At 38.0% G+C, this 26,152-nt stretch overlaps 5 protein-coding genes across 5 annotated transcripts; all 5 read left to right on the top strand.

Moving 5' to 3' along the window:
- The first annotated feature begins 2,080 nt into the window (after positions 1 to 2,080).
- LOC119995313 (basic leucine zipper 4-like) lies at positions 2,081 to 3,620 on the top strand. The gene has a single exon (XM_038841785.1). The coding sequence runs from the start codon at positions 2,689 to 2,691 to the stop codon at positions 3,223 to 3,225; it is 537 nt and encodes a 178-aa protein (XP_038697713.1). The 5' UTR covers positions 2,081 to 2,688; the 3' UTR covers positions 3,226 to 3,620.
- A 2,184-nt stretch (positions 3,621 to 5,804) lies between these two features.
- On the top strand, positions 5,805 to 10,762 carry LOC119985091 (prostamide/prostaglandin F synthase). Its single transcript, XM_038829265.1, has 7 exons — positions 5,805 to 6,204; positions 6,806 to 6,852; positions 6,946 to 7,060; positions 9,874 to 9,918; positions 10,009 to 10,068; positions 10,194 to 10,289; positions 10,390 to 10,762. Exons 1-7 carry the CDS (start codon positions 5,902 to 5,904, stop codon positions 10,507 to 10,509), a joined length of 786 nt encoding a protein of 261 aa, XP_038685193.1. The 5' UTR covers positions 5,805 to 5,901; the 3' UTR covers positions 10,510 to 10,762.
- A 1,911-nt stretch (positions 10,763 to 12,673) lies between these two features.
- LOC119986291 (receptor-like protein 44) lies at positions 12,674 to 13,891 on the top strand. Its single transcript, XM_038830872.1, has one exon. It carries the CDS (start codon positions 12,736 to 12,738, stop codon positions 13,552 to 13,554), a length of 819 nt encoding a protein of 272 aa, XP_038686800.1. The 5' UTR covers positions 12,674 to 12,735; the 3' UTR covers positions 13,555 to 13,891.
- Positions 13,892 to 15,226: 1,335 nt separating this feature from the next.
- On the top strand, positions 15,227 to 21,353 carry LOC119986281 (DEAD-box ATP-dependent RNA helicase 16). The gene is made up of 15 exons (XM_038830861.1): positions 15,227 to 15,542; positions 15,701 to 15,859; positions 15,937 to 16,026; positions 16,128 to 16,256; positions 16,367 to 16,467; positions 16,635 to 16,749; positions 17,715 to 17,846; positions 18,172 to 18,237; positions 18,357 to 18,536; positions 19,363 to 19,458; positions 19,813 to 19,950; positions 20,219 to 20,301; positions 20,590 to 20,627; positions 20,708 to 20,922; positions 21,043 to 21,353. Exons 1-15 carry the CDS (start codon positions 15,357 to 15,359, stop codon positions 21,124 to 21,126), a joined length of 1,812 nt encoding a protein of 603 aa, XP_038686789.1. The 5' UTR covers positions 15,227 to 15,356; the 3' UTR covers positions 21,127 to 21,353.
- Positions 21,354 to 22,014: 661 nt separating this feature from the next.
- LOC119986340 (squalene monooxygenase SE1-like) lies at positions 22,015 to 25,928 on the top strand. Its single transcript, XM_038830930.1, has 8 exons — positions 22,015 to 22,507; positions 23,321 to 23,432; positions 23,542 to 23,716; positions 23,944 to 24,112; positions 24,285 to 24,503; positions 24,679 to 24,954; positions 25,208 to 25,486; positions 25,590 to 25,928. Exons 1-8 carry the CDS (start codon positions 22,265 to 22,267, stop codon positions 25,698 to 25,700), a joined length of 1,584 nt encoding a protein of 527 aa, XP_038686858.1. The 5' UTR covers positions 22,015 to 22,264; the 3' UTR covers positions 25,701 to 25,928.
- The last annotated feature ends 224 nt before the right edge of the window (positions 25,929 to 26,152 follow it).

Consider the following 26,152-nt stretch of genomic DNA (forward strand, 5'->3'; position numbering starts at 1 on the left):
GGTGCTATTGCAGCAAAGGGAGTAGAAATTCTCCAGTAGTAAGAGGCACAGGCACCTCGTGTGGAAAGACAGATCAGGAATCATGGGTGAGTGCAGGATGATTAATGGCGTTGCAGAAGTCTTCTTCACCTCTCTGGAATGGTGCTCTTGCGTTCGTATCGACACCATGGACGACTCCCCTGGCCTTGATACTAATGTTCATCACAACTTCACCCTTCTCATCCTACCCACAAATTAATGAATAGATAAAATTACTCCTATAATTAGTTTATAATGGCCGGCACTTGTTTCATTGCATCTGACATCTGTAAATTAATGTAATTTAGATAATTGTTAATTTAGATAGTCAATTATATATATCTCGATCTTCGGATAACGCATTTCAATCGTGACCTGGAAAAAGAAGAAGAATTGCCTTGTTATGTATGGGTCAAAATCCGTTGACTCGAAATACTTGAACATGGATTGAAAGGCTCAACGGAGGTCCCGGGAAAGTCAGCCTAAATGTGCATCCGAAGGCCTAGCTAACCCAGGTCCAAACGAAGCCCAAGGCTTATGATTGGACTGGGTTCAAGAATAGGCATTTAAGGCCTAAGGCTTGTAATGCAAAGTAAGTCACAGATTGGGCTACAGGACCAACCATGGCCCAGTAAAGAGGCACGTCAGTTGACTGACTTGATCTGAAAAACTATAAATAGAGGAGGACCCCTCTTCATTTACTCTCTCAACTATCTAGTATCTCTCTATCTCTAAAAACTATTCAATTCTCTCACTTAAATATCTCCCAACGTTGACTGACTTGATCGTCGGACTTGTTCGGTAGACACTACATCTATGTCCAAGCCTGACGATCGACCTTCCTTTAATTTTACAGAGTTGTCATAGATCTTGACCGACGATAATAAGTTGATTGGAGATTTTTGAATCTACATGTTACAAATGATTACTTTAGTTTACCCAATCGGTATTGGGTGGTCATTTTCATCTGAATAGAGCATCCGTTGTTGTTTTCATCCCAAAGTCAAAGGGGCAGTTTATTTCTTGAAATGATTATATATATATAATATAGGAACTGGGCGGTGGAGGGATGGACTTTATCACAAAATGGCAAATCACATTTCATTCATGTTTACTATATCTCTAGTTAATTAGACTCTAGTTATATATGTACGAAATCAAGACAACAAGGCAATATATATATATATATATATATATATATATATATATATATATAGGTGTTTGTGTATTTAGTCTACGGACATTTGATTTACATCACAATTTAAAATATGTCTTTGAATTTTATATCAAGATCATGTAGAGTACCTTAATTTCAAAATCTTCAGAATAAACAAAAGAAGCAATGATGGGATCGAATTAAAGTTCCCTATACGCAATGAATGGAAGTTATGTGGGCGTTGCAGCTTTGCTATATATATATATATATATATATATATATTCAAAAGCCAAATATTCTCTTCATAGCCAAATAATTTATTTCTATAAAATGAAGCCATGTCTACCGTTATAACGTCCTTCCAAAAAATGTCTCCGTTTTTTTTTTTTGTGTGGATCCCCATTGGAAGAAGGCAGTATAATATTATATATAAATATATACAAAGTATGAAAAATGGTAAAGAATTAATATATATATATATATATATGCTTTTGCCCATGTTTTTTCTGTGGTTAGAGGAATGCTTTTACATGGTCGGCCTCATGAGTACCATTTGTTTCGCATATGCTTTGTTTCTCTTTTGTTCATGACTTGAATTTAATTTAATTTAATCAACAACAATTCAATAATTAAGCAAGCTATAGATTCTCTCCTGATTTAACCGAGCCCCAATTAAACCAAAAAAACAATGATCAAGTCGTGTCCTGATTGCACAAGAGAAAACAACAGCTAGACAAGACCACCGATCGAGTAATATATATATATAATTATATATTGAAACCGACATGCATTGTTACATAAGGTAAATTACAAAAATATAACTTCTTAGACGTATTACAAATGTCACTAATTATCTCCAAGTATCAGTTAGTGGACTAGAAGTGAAAATTATAAATTAATCAATAAATAATTATACAGTATGAGATCGTCATTCAAAATGTTTTATTAATAATCTAAGTGGAGTATTTCATTAGAAAAAAAAAAAGAAGTAAATGTGACATCACTTTAGTGGTGGATAGCCATAGTTTTCAGTAATCAATCGGAGCCCGGCTTCGTGCTCTCCCATTTCTGATTTCTCAGAGGAACCGGCTCAGGAAGAGTTGCAGCTGAGCCATACACGTGGATCCACGTATGCCACTGTTGGCTCCTCACACGCTCAAACAATGAAGTCGTTGACACGTCCCCATTTGGCTTTTGTTTCTTCGTGACTAAGCTTAATCGACCCCCTAGCTTTTGCCAGGACCCACCAACATATGTCACCTCCTTTCATTCAACTTTATAAAGTAAGTAAAACCACATACCCCACTTTTTAGTGCTAAATGACTCAAAAGCCAATCTCAGTACAAACTTCTATGCCGTATTGGACCGAAATGCCCCTACAGTGGGCTCCACCAAATACCCCTCTCCTTTGCTCTTAAATACGACCCTCCTACGCTGCAATTCTTCCCTTTCCTCCTCCCTCCTTCCTCCCCTTCTCTCTCTTTGAAGACATTTTTCCTTATTATAATAACATAATGTTGTCCACTATTCCGGCCATGTTCTCGTCCGAGACGATGATCGGAAACCCATTCCCATCCTTTGAGAACGGCTTCACGCCGTGGGACTGCTCCGATTTTTTCTCATCTGTTGACCAATTATCACCAAAACCAGTCGGTTCGAGTTCCGGCTCAGAGGAACCGAACCGTACAGTTAACTCGGATGATTCGAACCGAGAGGATCTATCTTTGAAGATCGATGAGCGAAAGCGGAGGCGGATGATATCCAACCGGGAATCGGCCAGGAGGTCACGCATGCGTAAGCAGAAGCATTTAGAAAACCTAAGGAACCAGGTGAACCGGCTTAAGATGGAAAACCGGGAACTAACGAACCGGTTGCGCTTCGTTTTGCACCATGTCCAACGCATACGGATGGATAACGACCGGCTAATTACCGAACATAGTATTCTCCGACAGAAACTGTCCAACATCCATCAAATGTTAGCTCTCCGGCAACTGCAACAACAGTTCACGCTTACGTGGCCATGCAACAGTACCAATATTACCACAACCTGAGAAAAAATCCCATCATTAATAACTTAATTTGAACCTAATAATCATATTTATCATTGAATTCTAAAACGGGAACAGAAAGAGCCACCTCTATCTCTGTCGCTTCATCTCTCCCTCTCCCTCTCCCTCTCCCTCTCCCTCTGTATAAAAGTAGTATTAATTAACTAAGCTTCCAAGGACTATTAAAGAAACAATTGGTGGCTGGTTTTTAGGTATTTTCCAAAATTGGCGATTTTGTGAAAGCTGAGGTGTGATCATTTTGTAAAGATTTAGTCCAGTGTTTGGCCAACTAATGTTTATTAAGACGTGCATGATTGTGTTGTTTTTCATCAAATCATCATCTCCATTTATGGGCTCCTCTCCTTTCAACTTTTTTATTTTCCAAACTCTTATTTATCTACTAGTATAAGTAAGTGATGATAGTGGTGATACCTACCAAAATCATTAGTTAAGCAAACAGTATGGCTTGACGTATTTGTCCAACCGCCTCTGCCTTTATCATTTTCCCACTATCACAATTCACAAAGCAATTGCGGATTCTCTCTCTTTTCTTTTTTTGATAAATATAAATTAACCTGTAATCAATCACAAGGTACCTAATCAAAAGCAAAGCAAAGCAGGATTTTCTTATTTCGATGCCCAAGCAAAGCAAGAACGTCTTCTCACACAAACTTCAACTTTATTAAATTTTATCGCTTTTGGATTTAGTACAATTAAAGCCTCAATTAACTTAATTAGTTGTTTGATAATAAATTGATATATAAATCATTGTTTCACTTTGATAAAAATAAGGGGTGGGGTCCACAAAGTTGTAATGATCAAACTAATACCTAATTTTATATCCTAATTATTGCTCCATAACAAAGTTGGTTTTCTGTGCATTCGTCACCCCGCCATTTTAATTACCTTTTGATGGATATTTAATCGATTCTTATTGTTAGGGTTTATTCTTAACGTGTCTAATGTAAGTAATGTGCCATGGATATTACCCGCATCTTACTTTATTCAACATTGACAGCCCAATCCATCTCTCCCCCATTACTTGTCCATGCCTAAGTAGAATGAAAGAGCAAACTATGGCATATACTCATAAATTAGTTTTACTTGTTTAAGTAATCTTATAATACCTATTGAAATGCATGTTAGAATAACCACTTATATATATATATTACACACACACACACATATATATAATGCTTATGATGCCCAAGCACAAAAGCTATGGATTGTAAGAGCATCTGCATCAGTTTCTCTTAACAGATTCCCTAAAATACAGACAAAATGTCACTTTCCCATATTTTACAGATTCCCTATCCAATCAACACTGCATCAGATTACCTATCATATTCTCTATTGCATTAAAATAATATTTATTTCTCTTTCCTTTATTTATTCTATTCATATAAACTACTTCTATTTAAAATAATAAATTAATTACATTTAAAACAATATATTAATTAAAATAATAAATTAATGTTATTAAAAATTAGAAAAAAAAATTGAGGAGAGAGAAAGAAGAGAGAGAAAAAGTGAGGAGAGAAAGAGGAGAGAGAAAGAAAGGAGTGAGGAGAGAGAGAGGAGAGAGTGAGGAGAGAGAAAGAAGAGAGAGAGAAAAAGTGAGGAGAGAGAAAGGAGTCAAAATGTGAGGGGAGGAGAGAGAAAGAGATGAGAGAGAAAGAAGAGAGAGAAAGAAAGGAGTGAGGAGAGAGAGGAGGGAAAAAATGAGGAGAGAGGAGAGAGGAGAAAATAAAGTAGTAAAAAATATTATTTTATGTTTAGGGAAGTGAATAGTGGTTCTCTAGATGTAGGGAACTACTGTTCATATTCTGTAAAATAGGGAAGCTCTAGGTAATCTGATGCAGAGTTCTATTTTGACAAAATCTCTAAATTTTACAGACAGACTCATGTTTAGGTAATCTGATGTGGATGCTCTAACAATCAGTCGGGGTAGGTATGGATTATATAACCCGCATCAAATCACTCCAAAAAGGCATGGTTAGATTATGAATAAGTGTCCTTAGTAATTAGTATGTCTCTCCCTTTGGTCTTCAATTTTATATCTATTTTTTAATTATAAACTCTCCATTTCTTCACCTTTTTTTTAATCTTTTTACAGCGGGCATCTCTAGAGAGGTGAAAGAATATAAAATCAAATAGACAAATAGTATTTATGTATAAATAAAAATATCAAAGACAAGGTTTCATTTGTTTTAAAAGAAAAGAAAACTAAATTTTTAAAAAATTATCAATTTTGCTTAAAAAAATATTTAGGGTTTGTTTTAAATATATCCATTTTTAAAAATAAGGGAAACATGAAATCAATGGAAAACAAAAAAGATTCTGAAAAATAAAAAATTCGGATAGGAAAACAAACAAACCCATCCTTAGGCTTTTACATATATCCCGTAAAAATATGTAGAGAAAAAATCTTTGAAACACGTATGAAAAATTATGAGATCTTTTATATAATATTTAATTTTTCTTCAAACAAAAAAAAGAATTAGCATTAGTGTTTGGGATTTAAAGTTGAAAATTCGGAAAGCCCAACATAAGCCCGTGAGAGAGAGCCCAAACGATAACCTCCCAAATTCCCCGCGCCACAAAATCCGTTGATCATTTCATTGCCACGGTATCCTCGGAAATTTGTTACGATTTAGGGTTTCAAACGATACTGAAGCCATGGCCATACACATACTATGTTCTCGAATCGCGCCATCTCTGTCTCCTATCTCCCCGCCTTCTTCGAAGCTCGTCTCAATTTCACCTCCCATGTCTTCTTCACTATCTTGTACTGGAGTTTCTCATTCAAATACGTCGTCAAAGTTCAGTAGTAATGGAAGTTCTATAAATAGGTCTCGATTCGTTTCCAGAGCCACTAATTCTGAGTTCAGTGCAAACGTTGGGGATTCCCTAGGTGATGTTACCATCTTCACTTCTTCTGGTAAACCTGCCATGTTCAAGGATCTCTGGGACCAAAACGAGGTAGGCTTATACCGACTTGGAATCTTTTGGGTTTTGTTTGGTGTAATTGTGTAGTATAGATACAACGTTATAAATTTGTTCCTAGTTCTTTCGTTAACCGCTCTTCCCAGTTCCCAATCAGTTCCTATCAATTCATGCTGACTTTTATGAATTAGAAACTTCCATGCATGGACTGTGTTACTTGAATATTAATTTTTCTTTTTCTTCGAGATATGATAACATTTCTCTATGAAATATACTATCGTTTTGAATATCATTGCCTCTTGATGCTTATGATTCCATTGTACAAACGAAACTTTTTATTAGTTTCGTAAGTTTTGGGCAAAAAGATTGCATTATAAATTTCTTGTGGGAAAGGAGCCATAAGCACAATCCAGCTCCCCCAGATACAATGGAAATTTGCAGATTGATTATGTGGGAAACAACGATACAAACAACCTGTTTATGCATTTTTATTAGCCTATTTATGCCTTGTTGTAACTTGGAATGAGTTTTTCTAATGCTGAACAGTTATCCACTGAATATTAGGTAATACGGTATTTTTTATTGATTAAAAAAAGAGTTGATATGGTTTTTAAGGACAATTACTGTTTTCTTCCAGGGAGTGGCTGTTGTTGCTCTTTTGAGGCACTTTGGATGCCCCTGCTGGTAAAATTCATATCAGTGGTTGCTGAGAATATTTTCTATCCTGAATTTTATTCTCCAGTATGACTCCTGGCTTATTGTGCTTGTTCTTCATAGTTGGGAACTTGCTTCAGTGTTGAAAGAAGAAAAAGCAAGATTTGATACATCAGGAGTGAAACTAATTGCAGTTGGTATTGGTACGCCTAATAAAGCTCGTATCCTTGCCGAACGGGTATTTTTTCATTATCTTCATCCTCTAGATGTACCTTTCGCTAGCAGTTTTTGGTATGCCTTAATCTTTGCTCTGTTTATAAGATTTCTATAATGTCTTGAGTCATGCTATTACGGAGATGCCTAGAAGTCTCCGGCTAGTAGAATGTTTTTCAAATAGAAACTGAATTTATGTGCTGTGTGCTTTGGCTTCTTGTCTTTCTTTCTCCATTCCTTCATACAGCTGCATTGTATTAGGATGGAGTTAGGAATCCAATGAGTCTTTAGCTTGGGATGTGGTTGAGTATGATTGAATGCTTGTAGAAAATCCCACGATGGCACAACCCAGAGCCAGCCTCCCCACCATCTCAGCCCATTGGGCCGTGGCAGTTCCCAGCCCACCTTCCTGGAAAAGGCTGGACAATTGGTTGAAGACTTGGGCAAGCTTATAAACTAGACACCAAGCCCCTCAACAATCGATGTGGGATTTTTATCCCTTTAACACCTTTTCAACACTTCCCCGCACTCGTGGACTGGGTATCAAAGCCCAAGGTCCAACGAGTGGACTTTTTCATCGGGGACGAGCACACCTGCTCCGATACCATGTAGAAAATCCCACGATGGCACAACCCAGAGCCAGCCTCCCCACCATCTCAGCCCATTGGGCCGTGGCAGTTCCCAGCCCACCTTCCTGGAAAAGGCTGGACAATTGGTTGAAGACTTGGGCAAGCTTATAAACTAGACACCAAGCCCCTCAACAATCGATGTGGGATTTTTATCCCTTTAACACCTTTTCAACAATGCTAGCATAGTGGAGATACATAGCTTTCCCTGGATTGGGATGTGGCAAATTTCAGTCTCTGTTGAGCATTGCTGTTCTTCCTGGAAGGGATGGCACTTCCTTGCCCTACTATGCTCCCTCCTCCCTACGCTTTTTAGGGCTTCGGGCGGAGTGCCTGGAGGACAATAGAGATACCTCACAGAGCTCTACCTTAGTGACTGTTTTCCACCAATCTAGTACACTTTGATTCCCTCACTATTCGAAAGCAAGTCTTCATATGTGGTGAGAATTATCATGTCATCTGGCTTGGTTGCTTGATATAAGAACTAGCCAATGAAATTGGCATGAATGAATATTAAAGCTAATTGATTTGGTTCACATGATTGTAAGGTTCTGAAATTTCAAGAAATTTCTACAACCAAGATTGACCATTTGTTACATCCATTCACACTATTCCACTAGAAAGCATGGATACGGCTGTGAGGTTGCAGTATATGTATCCGATACTTATCGGATACGGATACATCAAAATACGTTTAACATACATCTGTAAGACGTATTTTTTATTCACAATTTTTTTTTTATAAATTGTGACATCGACTTTTTGCTGCGACTTCAACATTAGCTTCCTCTGGTAAGGCCTCGATTTGAGTCTCTTGCTTCGTTCGACTTCGTTTTGACCTCGATTTGTCCTTTCTATCATTTTGAAACTCTAACTCTCTTCGACATCGATATTAAGCAAAACCAAAGACGACGATCACAGAGATCGTCGACCATAGAGATCAGCAACCATAGAGATCGACAACCACAGAGACGACCAAGGATTGTTGTTCTACAGAGATCGACGACCACAGAACAAGGATGATTTGATATACAAAGATTGATCAACCCATTAAAGGTAAGGTTTTGCCTATTTTCGAAAAAAAAAAGTGAAGAACTTTTAGCAGAGATCAGAAATAGAGTGAGAAAAGAAGAAGCTGGAGGTAGAAGAACAAGTGAAGGGAGAAGAACTTTGATTCTATTTACTTGATCAGAACATACCGTTTTGATAGAAGGAGAATGAAGTCTCTTCGGTCTGGAGATCTACGCTCTAGAATCTTCTCTCTCTTTTCACTCATTGTTTTTGATTTTTTTCCCCCACATGGGACTCCTCTTCTACAGTGTGGGGTTGGGCTTTTCTTGGAATGGGTTGAACAAGTCTGACTTGGGCTGAACCTAATTATGTTTAACAGTATTGTTATATAATATATATATATATATATATATTTATTCAACGTGTCCATAACGTATCCGTATCCTACTTTTTTGAAAAATCACATATCCACGTATCCGTATCGTGTCGTATCCGTGTCCCGTGTCCGTATCCGTGCTACATAGCTATTCCATCCTTCTTGGGTCGTAAATCTCAATTGAGCATTTTATGTGTTTTGATATTGGTTAACATGTTTTCAGATGAACTCAAGTAACATTTGTTGTGCAGATGCAAAAAAATAAAAAAAATTATGAGGTCGTTGAACGACGAGTTAAATATTTGATCCCAATTCCGTCGTTCCTATATTGGTGTTGAATGTTCCGCCTGGGCTACAGCTAAAGTAAGCATATATGACAATGGATTTGTAGAACTCCATAGGTTTACTGACTTTTTGTATGGTTTTATTTAGGCAGCCTTTCAGTAACAATGAATATAACTTGTCCCATATCTTGTTGAATATAGCTTGTCCCATATCTTGTTGGCTCGATTTCTTAGTTACATTTTGAGATGTCCATTTAGGTAGCTGACATTTATCACTGGAAAGTGATGAAAATGTCTGCTTTAGATCCTTTTCTTGTGGGAATAAGCTGCATTTGCGTTTGGAGAGGCTAGACTCTACATTTAAGCAAAATGTTAGATCATATTTTTCATGTTGATTTATTTACGTACTTCAGAAGATATTGTGAACTTTTCTTGTTGATTCATAGCTGTCGCCTCATTTTCTTGTCTAATGCTTCTATTGTTTGGTTCAGAATTTCGGATAGTGTGAGCTGATTAGTTTGTCTCTAACATTATATATCAGTTACCATTTCCAATGGATTGCCTTTATGCTGATCCTGACCGCAAGGTAATATTTATTTCTTGATCCCTGTTAGGCCCTTTGTTAGCTATTTATTTAATTGATTGCAAATGCTGTAAAATGCTTCTTTGATTTCAGGCATACGATGTGTTTGGCCTGTATTATGGCTTTGGTCGTACATTTTTCAATCCAGCCAGTGTAAACTTCCTTTTTGTTGTCTGTGAAGTGCAAGTCTAATTCCTCCCCTCCCTCCTCTATTTCCTTTTCTCACCCTTCTTTCTGTCCTATCCTCCATTTAAATTGTTTGCAAATACTGATGATAGGCTAAGGTGTTCACAAGATTTGAATCACTCCAAAAAGCTGTAAAACACTACACCAGTGAAGCCACCCCTGATGATAGAAGTAGTATATTGCAACAGGTTTGATTTATCCTGTCCATAAATCCCGATTTTTCCAGTACCTTAATTTATCTGTTTTTTTCTATATATAGTTGCATCAGTTTCTGTTTCATGATCGTAGGGAGGAATGTTTGTCTTCAAAGGGAAGCAGTTGTTGTATGCATGGAAAGACGAAGGAACAGGAGACCACGCCCCTCTGGATGATGTCTTAGAAATCTGCTGCAGAGTTCCAGCTGCATGAAACTTGACGGTATATTGAGTGCTTAAAACTTTCTTTCATTTCTCTGAAGTTTTGATGCATGAGAAGCTGTCTATTTGTGTTCATGATTCTGCTGTCACTTATATTTAGATATTTTTAGCTAGTCAGATGATTGTATCTTACTGTTCTGTAGATTACTAGTAGAAACTTAATTGTACGGACTAGCTGCGTATATTGCTTGAAGATATGAAGATGAAAGAAATCTAAATGGGCCTATTGCACCCCTATGATTCAAGTTTTTTATTGGTCATCTTTAAAGAACAAAACCAGCTCAGTTTGTGACACTACTACAATCATGCAGAGATGGGCATGGCCCTTTTGCTTTGAGCCTTTTTGACCCTGGAATTTGGCTATACTGACTAGCTACCTCAGTTTCTTATGAGCTAGTTATATATATATGCATGGTGATAAATCAAGAGTGGGTCATTGGATATAAATAAATCCAAAGGGACATGCAATAATGAGGAATATTGGTGTACTGATATTTTGTCTGCTATTATGTGGAAGTGTTACTTTACAAGCACACCACTAAAATAAAATGTAATGTAATGATGCTGTGCTGTGCATAAAAGCTACTCCATGTCCAAACGTGGATTTCCAATCCAAAGACCAGTCAAAAGGGGTATTAGGTATATCTGATGATTAATAAGGATTTAATTTGTTTGCTTTTCATTAAGTTTGCCATAAAAAGGTTGTAAAAGACAGACTATAAACATAATCAAGAGGAAAACATAGCGATTAGCGAAGGTGAGGTTAAGCCATTTGGGCCGACAACAAGGGAAAATAAAACTACCCGTCAATAATACAAGTTGGGCCGGCCAGTCCCCGGACATTTGTTAAGGTAGAGACTAATCTATGGATATTAGAAAAAAGGTTGTTGAGTACTTGAGTGTGTGTGGCTTATATTTTTCCACATAGGCATAGAGCACTATATAGTATACCAGAACAACAAACACCACTCCAATTCTAGGACATTGGCTGCGTGCGTTGATTGTGAAAGCGCTGCGCTCTCATCAGGTTGAAGAGAAACCCGGTCAAAGTGTGAATTGAAGGTCAATGACAGTGAGTGAAACATACGCATGCCAATTGCGACCCACACCCACTAAATCTAGAAGATAAGTAATTATTTATGTGCTTTGGGTTTGGGTTCAAATCTCACTTTTGAACAAGTCTCTTTTTCACGGTACCACTTCCATTCCATGACCATCAGTACGCTGGTTTGTTGCCCTGCTGACTTATCTTACGTGAGCCTACTTAGATTCTCGATATAGTGGGTGTTTGGCAGTGTGTTTGCACTGCGTTCAGTTGCAACACACCTCACAGCACCACAGTTTTTTGTGACACGTCAAACAGCTTTTGCGTTCCAACTCACCTCGCAGCATCACAGCTTTTTACCTCACAGCACCTCACCACAACTCACAGCACTCCCAAACGCTTACAATGTATGTTGAATTGTCCTACGTAATCAAATTAGGTCAATTATTTTATTTTAGATTAATGTACAATATAAACATTAAGTTATTTTATATTAATATTATTAGTCATCTAATATAACCGTAATTTAGAAACGCCAAACGCACCTCACAGCATCACACCGCACCACAGTTTTAAAAGTGATGCGTCAAACAGCTTTTTGCGTTCCAACTCACCTCACAGCACCACAGTTTTATAACTCACAGCACCACGCCACACCTCACAGCACCTCACAACATTCCCAAACAAGCCCATAAACAGCTCTCATTTTCACGAGACGGCACCCTTACTTTTGCTGCCTGGAGATGAGAATAGTGGAATTATGACATAAAAAATGCAAGGGTAATGTTTTTCCATTATTGTAAATGAGGTTTCTTATCTTTTCAAGTTTTCTACTTCTCTCTTCAAAGTGTTTTCTTACTCAAATTTTGACCATTTACTCAAAAATAACAAAACAAACACAGTGGGTTGTCGCTATCTTTACGCCTCATGTTACTACCCCCACTACCTCTCTCTCTCTACCAAACACACCAAACTACACTTTCCATAATTCCATCACTGCCCTCCCTCCCCCCTTCACTTTCATGCCCCATCCATGACAGAATTGAAGGTTCAAACCTCAACATTCGAACAGTCGTAGACACGCTCTGTATTCGTTTTCTCTATTTCCTTTTTAATTGAATATATATATATATATATAGAGAGAGAGAGAGAGAGACAGAGATCGAGAGAGATATGGGTCGATGGAGGCCTCTGCTTTTCCTCTCCCTGCTGACATGCGCCTCTCTCCGACTCTCCTGGTCAGATCCCAACGACGAGCTTTGTCTTACCAAGCTAAGCCAGTCCTTCCAGGACCCAACCAGGGCTCTCCAAAACTGGACCAAGTCCATTTTCTCCAACCCTTGCAGCGGCTTCACTTCCTACCTTCCTGGCGCAACCTGCAACAATGGCCGCATCTACAAGCTTTCCCTCACTAACCTCTCTCTTCAGGGCTCAATCTCTCCTTACCTCTCCAACTGTACCAATCTCCAAACCCTCGACTTATCCTCCAACGCTCTTTCCGGACCCATCCCATCCGATTTGCAGTATCTCGTTAATCTCGCCGTCCTCAACCTCTCAACCAATCACCTCACCGGAGAGATCCCTCCACAGCTCACTTTATGCGCTTACCTGAACGTAATCGATCTCCACGAGAATCTGTTGACCGGGCAGATTCCGCAGCAGCTGGGTTTGCTTGTTCGGCTCTCTGCTTTCGATGTGTCTAATAATCTGCTGTTGGGGCCTATTCCGGTGAGCTTGGGGAACAGGAGCGGTAGTTTACCGAGATTCAATGCGAGTTCCTTTGAGGGGAATAAGGATCTCTACGGATACCCTTTGCCGCCGATGAAGAGTAAAGGCTTGTCGGTTATGGCAATTGTTGGGATCGGATTGGCAAGTGGGTTTGCGAGCTTGGTGGTCAGCTTCACTGGCGTGTGCATATGGTTGAAGATTAGTGAGCGGAAGATGGCCATTGAAGAAGGCAACAAGATTAGCCAGTTAATGCCTGATTATTGAGCTTTTAATCGATTAAATCACCATCGTAGTTGGCAATTAGCTATCTATCTTCAATTAATTCCAAATTAATTATTGAACCGGGAAAGGAAAGGTTGCATTCTGAAATTGAGGTATGATTTTATTTTCTTTTTTAGTAAAATTGAGAGAGTTGTGTTGGGGATAATCGATTGATGGAATTTTGGAGGCTTTTTTTTTTTTTTTTTTAAATTTGTTTGTTGGGAATTCTGGAATCTTTGTTCTCTAGAATCAAACATTTGTACAAAGCAATTCAAACATGAATAGTGCAAGTCCTTTTACTGGAGAGGAGACCTCTATTGTTTTCTCTGTGTGTTGCTTATGTTATGTATATGTGGTATTAGGGTTTTGAGAAGAAATTTAGTTCGTTGGTTTGTTTCTCTGAAAAACAGTAGATTATTTAATAGAAGCAACTTTACCTACTTGCGGAGGCCTTGTGCTTTGCCCTTGTGGCATGCCTGGTGTGGGGAGTTGAATAAAAGTCACCATGGTTTTGGTCTTGTAAGGGCAAATGCAATGGGAATTAATTTGCTGGGCCAATATTTTTATTGGCCCGGTTCCACCTCTATTACACAAAAAGTCAAGTCAAACACGAATTCTAATACAGCCACATTAGCAAAACACAAATTTCTATAAACTTTTTCTTCCCACATACTTTTTCTTTCCACCCAACCCAACAACATTCCATTCCTCCATATTATCCATAACAAAACTATATCAAAACATCAAATATCAATACATCCACATCAGCAAAACACTTAACCCAATACAGCCACATAAGCAAAACACATTTTACAATACAGCCACATCAACAAAAGACAATATCTTTGTTGGCCCAATACCACTTCACATTGCATTTACCATTAACATTCTGGCATCCAACACAACACAGCTTTTATTCACCACTATCCATGATTAGTGAACGTGGTTATGATTATGAATTTGTGGGTGGGTGGGTGTCTCGATGAAGTTATAAAATTTGTATTTTGGATTTTTATATTTTAGATCTTTTGTCTCATGGTCAGGTCAACAGCCTAGTCATCTAGCCTTGGATAATTGGATTGTCTAGTTACAAAAATTGATCCTTTTTACAGTATTTGTGCTTGGATTCGTTTATGATAAGAAAAAAGTGTTTCTGAATTTTCTTTCACTGAGGTTGAAATTTACTTACAATTCACGGTGATGGTGCAATTAAATTAATAATCTTGGCATACTGATTTTCAATTTTTAAGCTACAGATTGAGAACAATCGTATAAGAGAGAAGGGATAATAACAAAATGTACAGTATAGGAGTTGAATTCCTGTTCCAAGACTTTGGGGAGAGGGGCATCAAACATGGTTAACTTTATCGGAATTAGTAGTCCGAGACTTATGATGGAGATTTTGTGTTGGCAATTTCGCATGCGATCACCGAAAGCAGAGGGATGGCCCATTACTGCCTACTCTACTAGATCAACCGAGAATGGCGGTATGGGCTTGGGGCCCAAATCCAATTTTTTTTTTATTATGAATCCAACAAGCTACTAAGTTACTTATCTAATTTATTCCCTCAAATTGGTGCCAAACAAGTCACATGAGAATCGATTCACCATCGGCCTCGATGCGTTAAAGTGGGAAGTGGCTTCTTTATTATTCAGATCGAACGCTGGCCTTTACAGTTAATTGAATTCCACGGTTGAGATTTAAATCAACCATCTAACGGTTCTCACACGCCCGTCACCACCCCTCCTTAAACCCTAATCCTCTTCTTTTTTCACAAGCAGCCTTCTTCGGAGACTCTGATTCCATGGCTAAACCTAAAGACAAACCATCAAACGATAGCAAACACAAAGAAGAAGAAGAAGAAGAGCGAGATGATGATGACAAGAGCTTCGAGGAGCTGGGTTTAGACCCTCGTTTGATTCGAGCTCTAACCAAAAAGGCCATAGAAAAGCCCACTCCTATCCAACAAGTCGCCATTCCTCTCATACTCGTGAGTCCTCTCTTTAGCCGTCCCCTCAAAATCATCAACTATCATACTTGAAACTCCAAATTTTCTTCAATGCCCTCTTTTTCATTGATTGAAATATTGTAAAACTTGAATGCAAAGTTTACCCCTTTTTTTTTTTTCCCCTGTTGCGGCCATTTCAGGAGGGCAAAGATGTGGTTGCGCGAGCGAAGACCGGCTGTGGCAAGACTTTTGCTTACCTTCTTCCTCTGCTTCAGAAGCTCTTCACTGCTGCTAACTCCAAAAACAAGGTTGCTCCGTCGGCTTTCATTCTGGTCCCGACTCGCGAACTGTCCCAGCAGGTTCCTACTGTGTAGCTCAATTGTATAATCTTTCATCTTTTAACTGAGTTTCTAACTCTGTCTGTCCCCATATATAGGTTTACTCAGAGGTGGTATCACTAGTTGATTTATGTCGAGTTCAGCTGAAAGTTACACAGTTGACGAGCAGCATGCCTGTTTCTGATTTGGTTGGTCCTATCTCTTTGAAGTTTTATAATTACGAGACTGTGCTAATGACGAGGTTTATGCATAATTGTATACCACCATTCATGCGATTATATTGTTGCAGCGAACTGCAATGGCGGGGCCACCTGATATTCTGGTCTCTACTCCTGGTTGCATAACTAAATGCTTGTCCGATGGTGTGGTTCTGACAGCATCCATCAGCCATTCACTTGAAATTCTGGTGCTTGATGAGGTGAGAACGGGCTTCATATCTGTTTGGTGGGAAAATTCAGATGTTCTGGGTATTTGGAGTCTGTGTTGCTAATTCTCTCTGTGAGGTTGACTCGTTATATCTGTTTTCAGGCAGATCTTCTGTTGTCATATGGGTATGAAGATGATTTAAAAGCTTTTACAGCTGTTGTCCCAAGGCATTGTCAATGCCTTCTCATGTCTGCTACCTCGAGGTATGTTGCTGAAGCAAATTTCTGAATTATAACTCTCTGATATTGGAAAACTGGCCTATGAATTTTAAAGCTGCTTTTTTTTTCCCTTGTCTAGATAGATATGGATTTGTAAAACTTATTATACTGAATTACTGATCAATGTATCTTAAAACATCCGACTCTGGCAGTGCTGATGTTGAGAAACTGAAGAAGCTGATACTACATAATCCCTTTATTTTAACTTTGCCAGAAGTAGGGGAGGTTAAAGATGATGTTATCCCCAAAAATGTTCAGCAATACTGGGTGAGGATGTGTTTCCCACTTTCCCTTCATATAAAGTTTTGAATGTTTTGCTTCCCTTTAGCTGGATAGCGGTAAGAAAACGTACCATGCACCAGGCTCCTGTAGTGGATGGGTTGGGGACATACAAGATGTGCACAGCCTTCCCCTGGCATAATATGTTGAGAGACTATTGTCGGGGTTTGAACCTGTGACCTCCAAGTTGCAGAAGTGTAACTTAATTACTGGGCGTTTGGGCCACATGTTCGCCCGTTTTAGCTGTGTTTTGCCTAAAATATTAGGTTATGCTGGCATCATCTTCGAGATAACTTATTCTAGACAGCTTCCCTAGATTATACCTAATGCATTTCTAGAGAGGATGCAATTAACATGTTTTAGGTTTGTGGCCCACACATCATATTTGTACATTACTGAATATTAGACCATTCAATTAACCACATCCACTCGCATGCATACAAATATTATGATGAGAAATCAAGAAGTAATATCATCAACATTTATATACAGCACAACCTACTGCACCATTAGTCCAACGAGCCCCCTTTTGATGTTTTATTGATAGTTAGCTAGCTAGTGTCTAATTGCTCTTGTCTGCCTTATCGCAACTTCTTTGAGGCCATTTGCTTGGACTCATGTAATTTCTGTTGTGCCCATTGTGATGCCTTGATAAATTTATGTTGCGCACAAATATTTGTGTGCATACATTGCTTATGTTTGAGATCTTAGTCACTTGTCATTTATTTCTCAATAAATACACGGAAAATCTGTAATCAACTTATTTGATAAGATATATGGAAAGTTTATAGTGTAATTAACCAGAGTTGTCCTAGTGACACTTTGGCATCATATAACTTTATAGAACTTACTTGGTATCCAATCTCATGTTTCTACATCATTGTTTGTATTTCTTGAATAATATTTGAGCAAATTTACTCTAATGAAATTTCATTTTTTCTATTATGTTATAGATTTCATGCAGTGCTCGGGATAAGTTACTCTATGCCCTTGCCCTCTTGAAGTTGGAGTTGGTTCATAAAAAGGTTCTCGTATTCACCAATACTATTGACATGGGTTTCAGACTGAAACTATTTCTAGAGAAGGTAGCCTTACTTACTTGAAGCTTTTAGTAAAATGTTCTTATTTTGTATGTCCAGAGAATACCTTGCCTTTCCTCACCTACATTGTTTTAAATTGTTGGTTGCTTATTGTTCAGTTGCTAGTTGATTTGAGATAACAACTGTTTCTTTTTTTTTCTTTCCTCCTACTTATTTTTCCACCTTTTTGCCTTAGACATCTACATTTGGTTTGTTTGGGGGGACTTGAGTTTCCTATCAATACTTACATTTCTTCTATCATAACTTTGCTATCAAATTGGTATGTTTCTCATTATTTCCAATTGGTGATATCGTCCTTGAATCTTTGCAGTTCGGAATCAAGTCTGCTGTTTTAAATGCTGAGTTGCCACAGAATTCTCGTCTCCATATCCTTGAGGTGTGATAGATGGTTTACACTGTCCAAGCTAGTTGGTTTACTGATATTTTTAATTATTTTTGCAGAAGAAAATTTCTAATCTTGGTTCCTGATTGGGTTTTGTTGCTTTCCCTCATCAGGAATTTAATGCTGGGCTTTTTGATTATTTGATTGCAATTGATGACTGCGAAACAAAAGAGAAAGAAACTGTTAATCCGGAGAGTAATGTTGAGTCGAGAAAGTCTAAGACGCATAGAAAGCCAAAATTGGATGCTGACTTTGGGGTGGTGAGGGGAATTGACTTCAAAAATGTTTACACGGTAAGCCACTGATATAAAAATGTGATAATTGGATATGCTCACTCTAATTTTTTTTTTCTTTTCTCTGGTTTTTCTTTTTCCTGTTTACTTGCTGGTGGAAAATGTATGACCTTTTAGCGATTCAGATTTCCAGCATGGCATATAGTTTGATTGTTTTTCCCAACTTTGTTGAAAGGAATCATTTTCAATTTGAATTCTGGTGAATATTGCTATGGGCTTCCCTCCCTCCAATATACTAAGAGTTCTTATATTTTTGAAGAGCTCTGGGTTTATTTTTTGTCTTTAATTAATCATAATGACTACAGCCAAGATTATTAAGCATGGATATTATTCTTTGGATATTGAGATATTAGGATAAACATTGGTGTCTTTCAAATTTACATCCTTGATGTCATGAGAGGAGAAGAATTCATTGATTTGTGTTTGCTTGTCCATTAGATAGAATTAGAAAGTATGTCTTCGTGATGTGACTCTGAGCAGTGGTGTTATAAATTATTAATTGCAGTTGTGGATCAAGTGATCACACTGCTACCAGAATACCAAATTCACCAAGGCCAACTTCTCGATTGCATTAGATATGTCTAGCTCCACGTAGTTCTGGATCATCATGGTTGTTTTAGCTATGCAGCTAAGTTTTGAGATGAAATACAAAATTACTTTATTAATAATAGTAGACAAATTTTTTTTGCCGTTATCTTCTTGGTCCTATTGTTTTTTATTACTGATTATTTGTAAGGGCAAACATATATTTTATTGTGGCTAGTATACAGTTTTTACTCTGTTGAAAATGGTCTTTGAAAATGCTGCAATTTTTTGGTGTGAACAGGTAATAAACTTGGAAATGCCCCCAAGTGTAGCAGGATATGTACATCGAATTGGACGTACTGGAAGAGCTTTTAGTTCTGGCGCTTCTATTTCTCTTGTGAGTTTTCTTGACAATATAGATTAATATTGTATTGAAGTCTCAATCCATGCAGAATGGCCTTCCCTCTCTTGCATTTACATCATGATCAGCTCTAGCTGCATTTGATGACTGTAGGTTGCAGCATTATTTGTTCCTTTGTTTCTTATGTATATTGCGGCTGTATTTGTCCCTTTATTTCTTAACGTATGTTCCCCTTTGGAATGGTGTTTTTACTAAACTTTTTCATCTGAAAATTTGCATTATTTACTTATATAGTCATATAGTCTAAGGTCGATGACAGTCACATTAGAATTTATATTATGCATGTGATATCCAGTTTAATTTTCTTTCTAATTACTTTTTCTGCTGCAGGTTTCCACAGATGAGATGGAAATATTTGAGGAGATAAAATCCTTTCTTGGGGATGATCAAAATGAGGACTTAAACATTATTACTCCATTCTCAACGCTTACTCCAAATGCAGTGGAGTCTTTAAGATACAGGGCTGAGGTGGCTATTCTTAATAATCAATCTCATACATTTTATTAATATTTTTTTAATGAAATAATTGAAGTATTTTCACGATATTTTTTCTTTTCCTCCCAACCTCTTTTTTTTCCACACATCACAATCTTAGTTAATATGTCCATTTTGCGATTCTTATTATCTTGATATGGGATGAAATAAGATAAAGCTGAATTCTATGGGCCACTTACTTAATCATGTGCCAAATGGCCTTTAGAGAAGACCACAAATCATTGGTAGTATTATATTGCAGGATATGGCAAAGAGTGTGACAAAAATTGCTGTTAGAGAATCACGGGCTCAGGACTTGAGGAATGAGATTCTCAACTCTGAAAAGTGGGTATTTACTTCCTCGCCGTTGTCTTCTTATTTGTTATTTCTTCACTAATTTTCTTCTTGTGAATTTTATGGTAAATTTTATCAAAAGGCCGCAAATTTATTGTTGGAGCTTCTTATGTTGAGAATCTGAGATTGAATTTGTGTGTTAGCTATTGGTGAACTTGTCCCTGGTTGATTGGTTGTATGTGTTTGGTTACTCCTGGATTGTCTTCATTAGATGGGAAATTCAACTCCATCAAGTTTTGGGTTGTCATATCTTCTGAGAATCTGGATTTGTTTGTTCAGGTTGAAGGCTCATTTTGAAGTTAATCCAAAGGATTTAGGTAAGCATCTGACTGGTCATTTTGTGCTCGAATTGTCCTGTGAAACATTAAAATTCAAAATCCCAGTTCTATTTGGGCAGATCTATTGAAACACGACAAGGTTTTGAGCAAGAAGCCGCCTGCTCCCCATTTACGAGATGTTCCCGACTACCTATTGGACCGAAAAACTCATGAAGCCATCAAGGAGGTTAAGCTTGCTAGTGCTGCAATGGGAAAAAGTAACAACACTCGCCGAAAAGGATTGAAGAGAAAATTTAGAAAAACTGGCGATCCTCTGAAGACATTCTCTGCGGAGGTACTCGACTCCTTTTTGTTTTGTTGTTTAGAGATTAATCTTCACTAGAGTCTAAGAAGTTGAGCCAAATTAGAACATTTAATGAAGTTGCTAAGGTGTTTATATTCTATTTGTTTGCAGGCTTCAGGAAGAGGAAACAATCATAGATCGAATAAAGGGAAAAGCAATGATACCTCTGGACAGAAGAAGAAAAAAGCTCAATGAGTGACAAATCTTGTAACAAACTGGGTTGGTTGCCCGACCCTTGCAGTTTTTTATTAATTTATTATTTCCCCAAATATGTAATATATGGTTCACTTTTAAATCCAATAGCCTCTTGGAAAATTCATTGATTATGTTTTAGCGTATTTGTGATTATCTGGAGAAGGCTCCTCTCACTCTGAGTTCCAAATTAAGAGCACTTGAGCTGACCAACTCTTCTGGGTCCTGCAGTTACGTTGTACGGACATGATTGAAACTTCCAACGTTTCACAGATTTCTCTTGGGCCTCTATGCCAGACACTGACATCCAACGTTTCACAGATTTAAAGTAAAATAGGGATCATATATTTTGAAGGTCTCAAATATTATTCTTTATTTTTGAATTTAGACCCTCTTAATTATGATTGTTATATATTTGGTTAATTTTTCTCTTCTTCTAATGCTATGTTTGATATGCAAATTTTGGCCAAATGGATCTGTGAATTCTGGCTGAAACTTCCATTCATTCCCATGGGTAGTAGACACTAAACTAGAAAGAAATAAGAATGCAAGTTTCTCTCTTGGACTTAGGAACCCCAAATTTCTTGGATCAACCTTATATCAATTTACAATTTACCAATATGTGATGTGAATATATTTATTAAATAAGAGTAATTTATATTTTACAAAGTGGAGTTTATTGCATATTTTTGAATAGTTTATTTAAGGGTTCCATGATCTTCTGCCTTGTTCTAGGTCGTTGAAAGAACCAACCTTGCAAGAAGCAATCCCACACCGCAAAAAAAAAAATGAATAAATAAATAAAAATCAGTCGAGGATTCCAAAATTTAAACATATAAATATAAAATGAAATAATAATAACACTTAAGAAAAATAAAATATGAAGCAAGTCTTAGCACAGGCATTCCCATCACCACAACTGCAATCTCCCTATAAAAAGGCCCGCTATCCCGCTTTCGCGCGGACCCGTAGCAAATCCACGAGCATTGGCACCACCACCTCGCCATCACTGAGAGCCCAACAGACCAGAGCGGCCGGAACGACCGGCATTTGCAGAGAGGCAAAGGAAGCAACAGCGAAGCCCGTCATTTCTGCTCATTCTTCTTCTGGGTCCTATCCTGTAAATTATTACAAGAACAAGATGGTGGTGATCGATCGGTATATAGCTGGAACTTTCTTTGCCTCTCTATTGGGGCTTCTTCTTCTCTGCATTTTCCGATTCAATGACAAGCAAAGGAAGGCCACGATTAAGGGCTCCAATGCCACCCTCAAGACCACATCGTCTACCCGTGGAGATTACTCGCCAGATACCGGCTCCGGCACAGACGTCATCGTCGTCGGCGCAGGTGTCGCTGGTTCTGCACTTGCTTACACTCTTGGCAAGGTGAAATTTTCTTGATTGGTTTTAAATCAATTGTTAATTACTTCACACATGAGGTGCGACTGGAATTGGACTATCTTGATGTCAAAGCCTACTTTTTTTAGGGAAGTGGTCTTCTGTGTTCGAGTTTTGTGACGTAATCTCCATGAAAGTTTACATAGCTTCCTTCTAAAATTTGTTAATAAAATTTATATCATATACAGTAATAGTGGCAATAATTATGGGCTTCATCATATTCACCTCTACTTGAAGATTACTTTTGTTTCGCTAATTAATGGCTGCTTCGTTGCTTGAAAGAAATTAGCTTTTTCGTGTGCTGATTCTGTTTATGATGGAATGAAGGGACCAAGAACTTCGGCAAATGCTGAGGTGGAACTAATACATAGGAATTTCCACTGTAGAGCGTCATTCCCTTTACCAAACCACAAATCCTATGGTTGCTGGAATGAATTTCCTTTGCTTTTTTATATTGTCTTGTTGTTTAAATAAATAATTGAGGAGGAATGTTGACAGGGAGATGTGTTTTGTAGTCTTCTAAATATATTTTAAGTTTCATAGTTGTAAATTAATTGGATCCTACTCAGACTTTAATATATGGTTGTTGTGTAAACCACCTATGAATAACCAATAGAGTTTCTTTCTGATATCTCCACGCTTGGCCTTTCTAAACAACCTATTAAAATTTGTTCGCGCTTTCTTTGAGCCTTGACTTTCCTAAATATCTAATTGGACAAAGACATGTAGGCTTTTGCCAGTATTTGGTATATGCATAACTTGGTACGTTTTCAACTAAAGCTTATGCTTCTTGTAACTTAGGATGGACGACGAGTTCATGTGATTGAAAGAGACTTGACTGAACCAGATAGAATTGTAGGTGAATTGCTTCAGCCAGGGGGCTACCTGAAATTAGTTGAACTGGGTCTTGAGGGTAAGCCCCAAACTTCACATGCTTTTACTTTGTAATAAATTCCATGGTCATTATACTTTAGCATTTGGTCAATGGTCATTGTAAAATGGGATATTAACTTCAACTGCAGATTGTGTGGAGGACATTGATGCCCAGAGAGTGCTTGGATATGCTCTATTCAAGGATGGAAAAAATACTAGATTGTCATATCCCTTGGAAAATTTTCATTCAGATGTTGCAGGGAGGAGCTTTCACAATGGTCGTTTCATACAGAAAATGAGAGAAAAAGCTGCTACCCTGGACAAGTATACTTTCTTTATTGAATATATAGTTGATTGCATTTTTCCTGGTTGCATAATTGTATTATGATTTCTTAGTTTACCATTTCTTTTGAATGGCAATTTCGTAGTTTACAATTATTTTAGATTTCGAGTTATGTTTTGCCTTTATGTGCTTCCTGCCTTTTCCATTGCCTATGATGTCACTGGAATTTTTAACCCTTTTGCACCCATTTTGTCCAATCTCTATCTAGTGTACGGTTTGAGCAAGGAATTGTAACATCCCTTCTCAAAGAAAATGGGACTATCAAGGGCGTTGTTTACAAAACTAAGGATGGTCAAGAACTTAAAGCTTATGCTCCTCTCACATTTGTTTGTGATGGTTGCTTCTCAAATTTGCGCCGATCTCTTTGTAACCCTAAGGTGAAGTTGTCATCCTAACATAAATGCTCTCTTGATGCAAAGAACCAGTCAAAATTGCGGTATCCTGCACATTTATAAGTTACATTCTCCATATAATTGGCATCTTGAATCTCTCCATGGGCATGCACAATTTTCTTGCTTTTTTTGGTGAGACTAGTTTAATCTTTGGCAGGTAGACATGCCCTCTTGTTTTGTGGGTTTAGTGCTTGAGAATTGTGATCTTCCTTTTGCGAATCATGGGCATGTAATACTAGCAGATCCTTCACCCATATTGTTTTACCCAATTAGTAGTACCGAGGTTCGCTGTTTGGTTGATGTACCTGGTCAGAAAGTTCCTTCCATTGCCAATGGTGAACTGGCCAAGTACCTAAAAACCATGGTGGCACCACAGGTATATCTTTATATCCACGGAGGCTTTTAGATTAGTAAAATTGAGGAAAAACAAGGTTGTAGTAGGATATGTTTCCATCCTTATTGGCTATATTTTGTTTCGTGTTTTGGAATCAACAAGGATCTATGTTCCCCACTTCCCCCTCCTTATTTGAATTTGGTTTAACTGAATTCAGATTCCACCTGAGCTTCAAGACTCTTTTATATCTGCGATTGATAGAGGTAATGTCAGAACTATGCCAAATAGAAGCATGCCAGCTGATCCCCACCCTACTCCTGGAGCCCTTCTGATGGGTGATGCTTTCAACATGCGCCATCCTTTAACTGGAGGTGGAATGACTGTGGCACTATCTGATATTGTTGTTCTTCGGGATCTTCTCAAGCCACTATCAAACCTTCGTGATGCGCATTCTTTGGCAAAATATCTTGAATCCTTTTACACGTTGCGCAAGGTAAGCTGGATGATTCTGTGTGGTTCTGTTATCATTGTAGTCTAGATGAATTTGGGAATGTGTTTTAGTTTTGGTTAGAAAACATCTTGATTAAGTTGTGCTATATGCAAAAAAACATTGGGGACAGCGTAAGAGGATTGGGAACAAATTGTGTCTGAATGCAATTGCAGAATGTGAACGAAATGTGATATTCTTCTGAGATTTGATCTTCATATCTTGATTCGTCAACTTATATGGCGACTGTCAATTGCAGCCGGTCGCATCTACCATAAATACTCTGGCAGGTGCCTTGTACAGGGTGTTCTCGGCTTCTCCTGATCAAGCTAGGAAGGAAATGCGCCAAGCATGTTTTGATTATTTAAGCCTTGGAGGTGTATATTCGACAGGGCCGGTGGCTTTAATCTCTGGTCTAAACCCTCGTCCACTAAGTTTGGTTCTCCATTTCTTTTCCGTGGCAATATATGGTGTTGGGCGACTGCTGCTACCATTTCCTTCGCCTAAACGCTTGTGGATTGGAGTTAGATTGATATTGGTGCGTTTTTTTTTATATATTTTTCTCCCAACTGAAGGGCATTTACGGTGATTCTTTTTCATTATAGATTTCTTCGATTCTTATTAGACAACTTCATTTGCAGAGTGCCTCAGGTATTATATTCCCCATTATCAAGGCGGAGGGAGTGAGGCAAATGTTCTTCCCAGCAAGTGTTCCTGCTGTATATAGAGTTCGAGCTCCTCCTGTCGATTGATATATATGGTGGTTGCTTTGGCTCTGTAGGGTTCAAACACAACTACGCAAACTGGCTCATATCTGGGATTGTCCTACCGTAGTTAGGGGCGATTATATAGTCGTTGTTAATATTCTAGAAATTTGTTCCTTTTAACACGGTACTTTTAACCCTTTTTTTTCCTCAGAACTGGAATTTGTATTTGAAACTTGGCATAATAAATGGATGGTTCATGTGCTTGTATGTCAATTTACGTTTCTTGGAAGTGGATGCTACTTCGTTACGTGCAATTCCCGCACTCGTTAACATCTTGAGGTGATGGAACGTAGAAGGACAAAAGAGGCTAAAATCCCTCGGCCCTCACATGCACATACATAACATAAGAACCCAGCACAAAACAAAGATAGAGATAGGCAGAGGGATAGATGGATAGAGATAAGAGAAGGCAAGCAGTACCTGCCACTTGATAGTTG

The sequence above is a fragment of the Tripterygium wilfordii genome, chromosome 3 (assembly GCF_013401445.1).
Source record: "Tripterygium wilfordii isolate XIE 37 chromosome 3, ASM1340144v1, whole genome shotgun sequence".
NCBI classification, from domain to species: Eukaryota; Viridiplantae; Streptophyta; class Magnoliopsida; order Celastrales; family Celastraceae; genus Tripterygium; species Tripterygium wilfordii.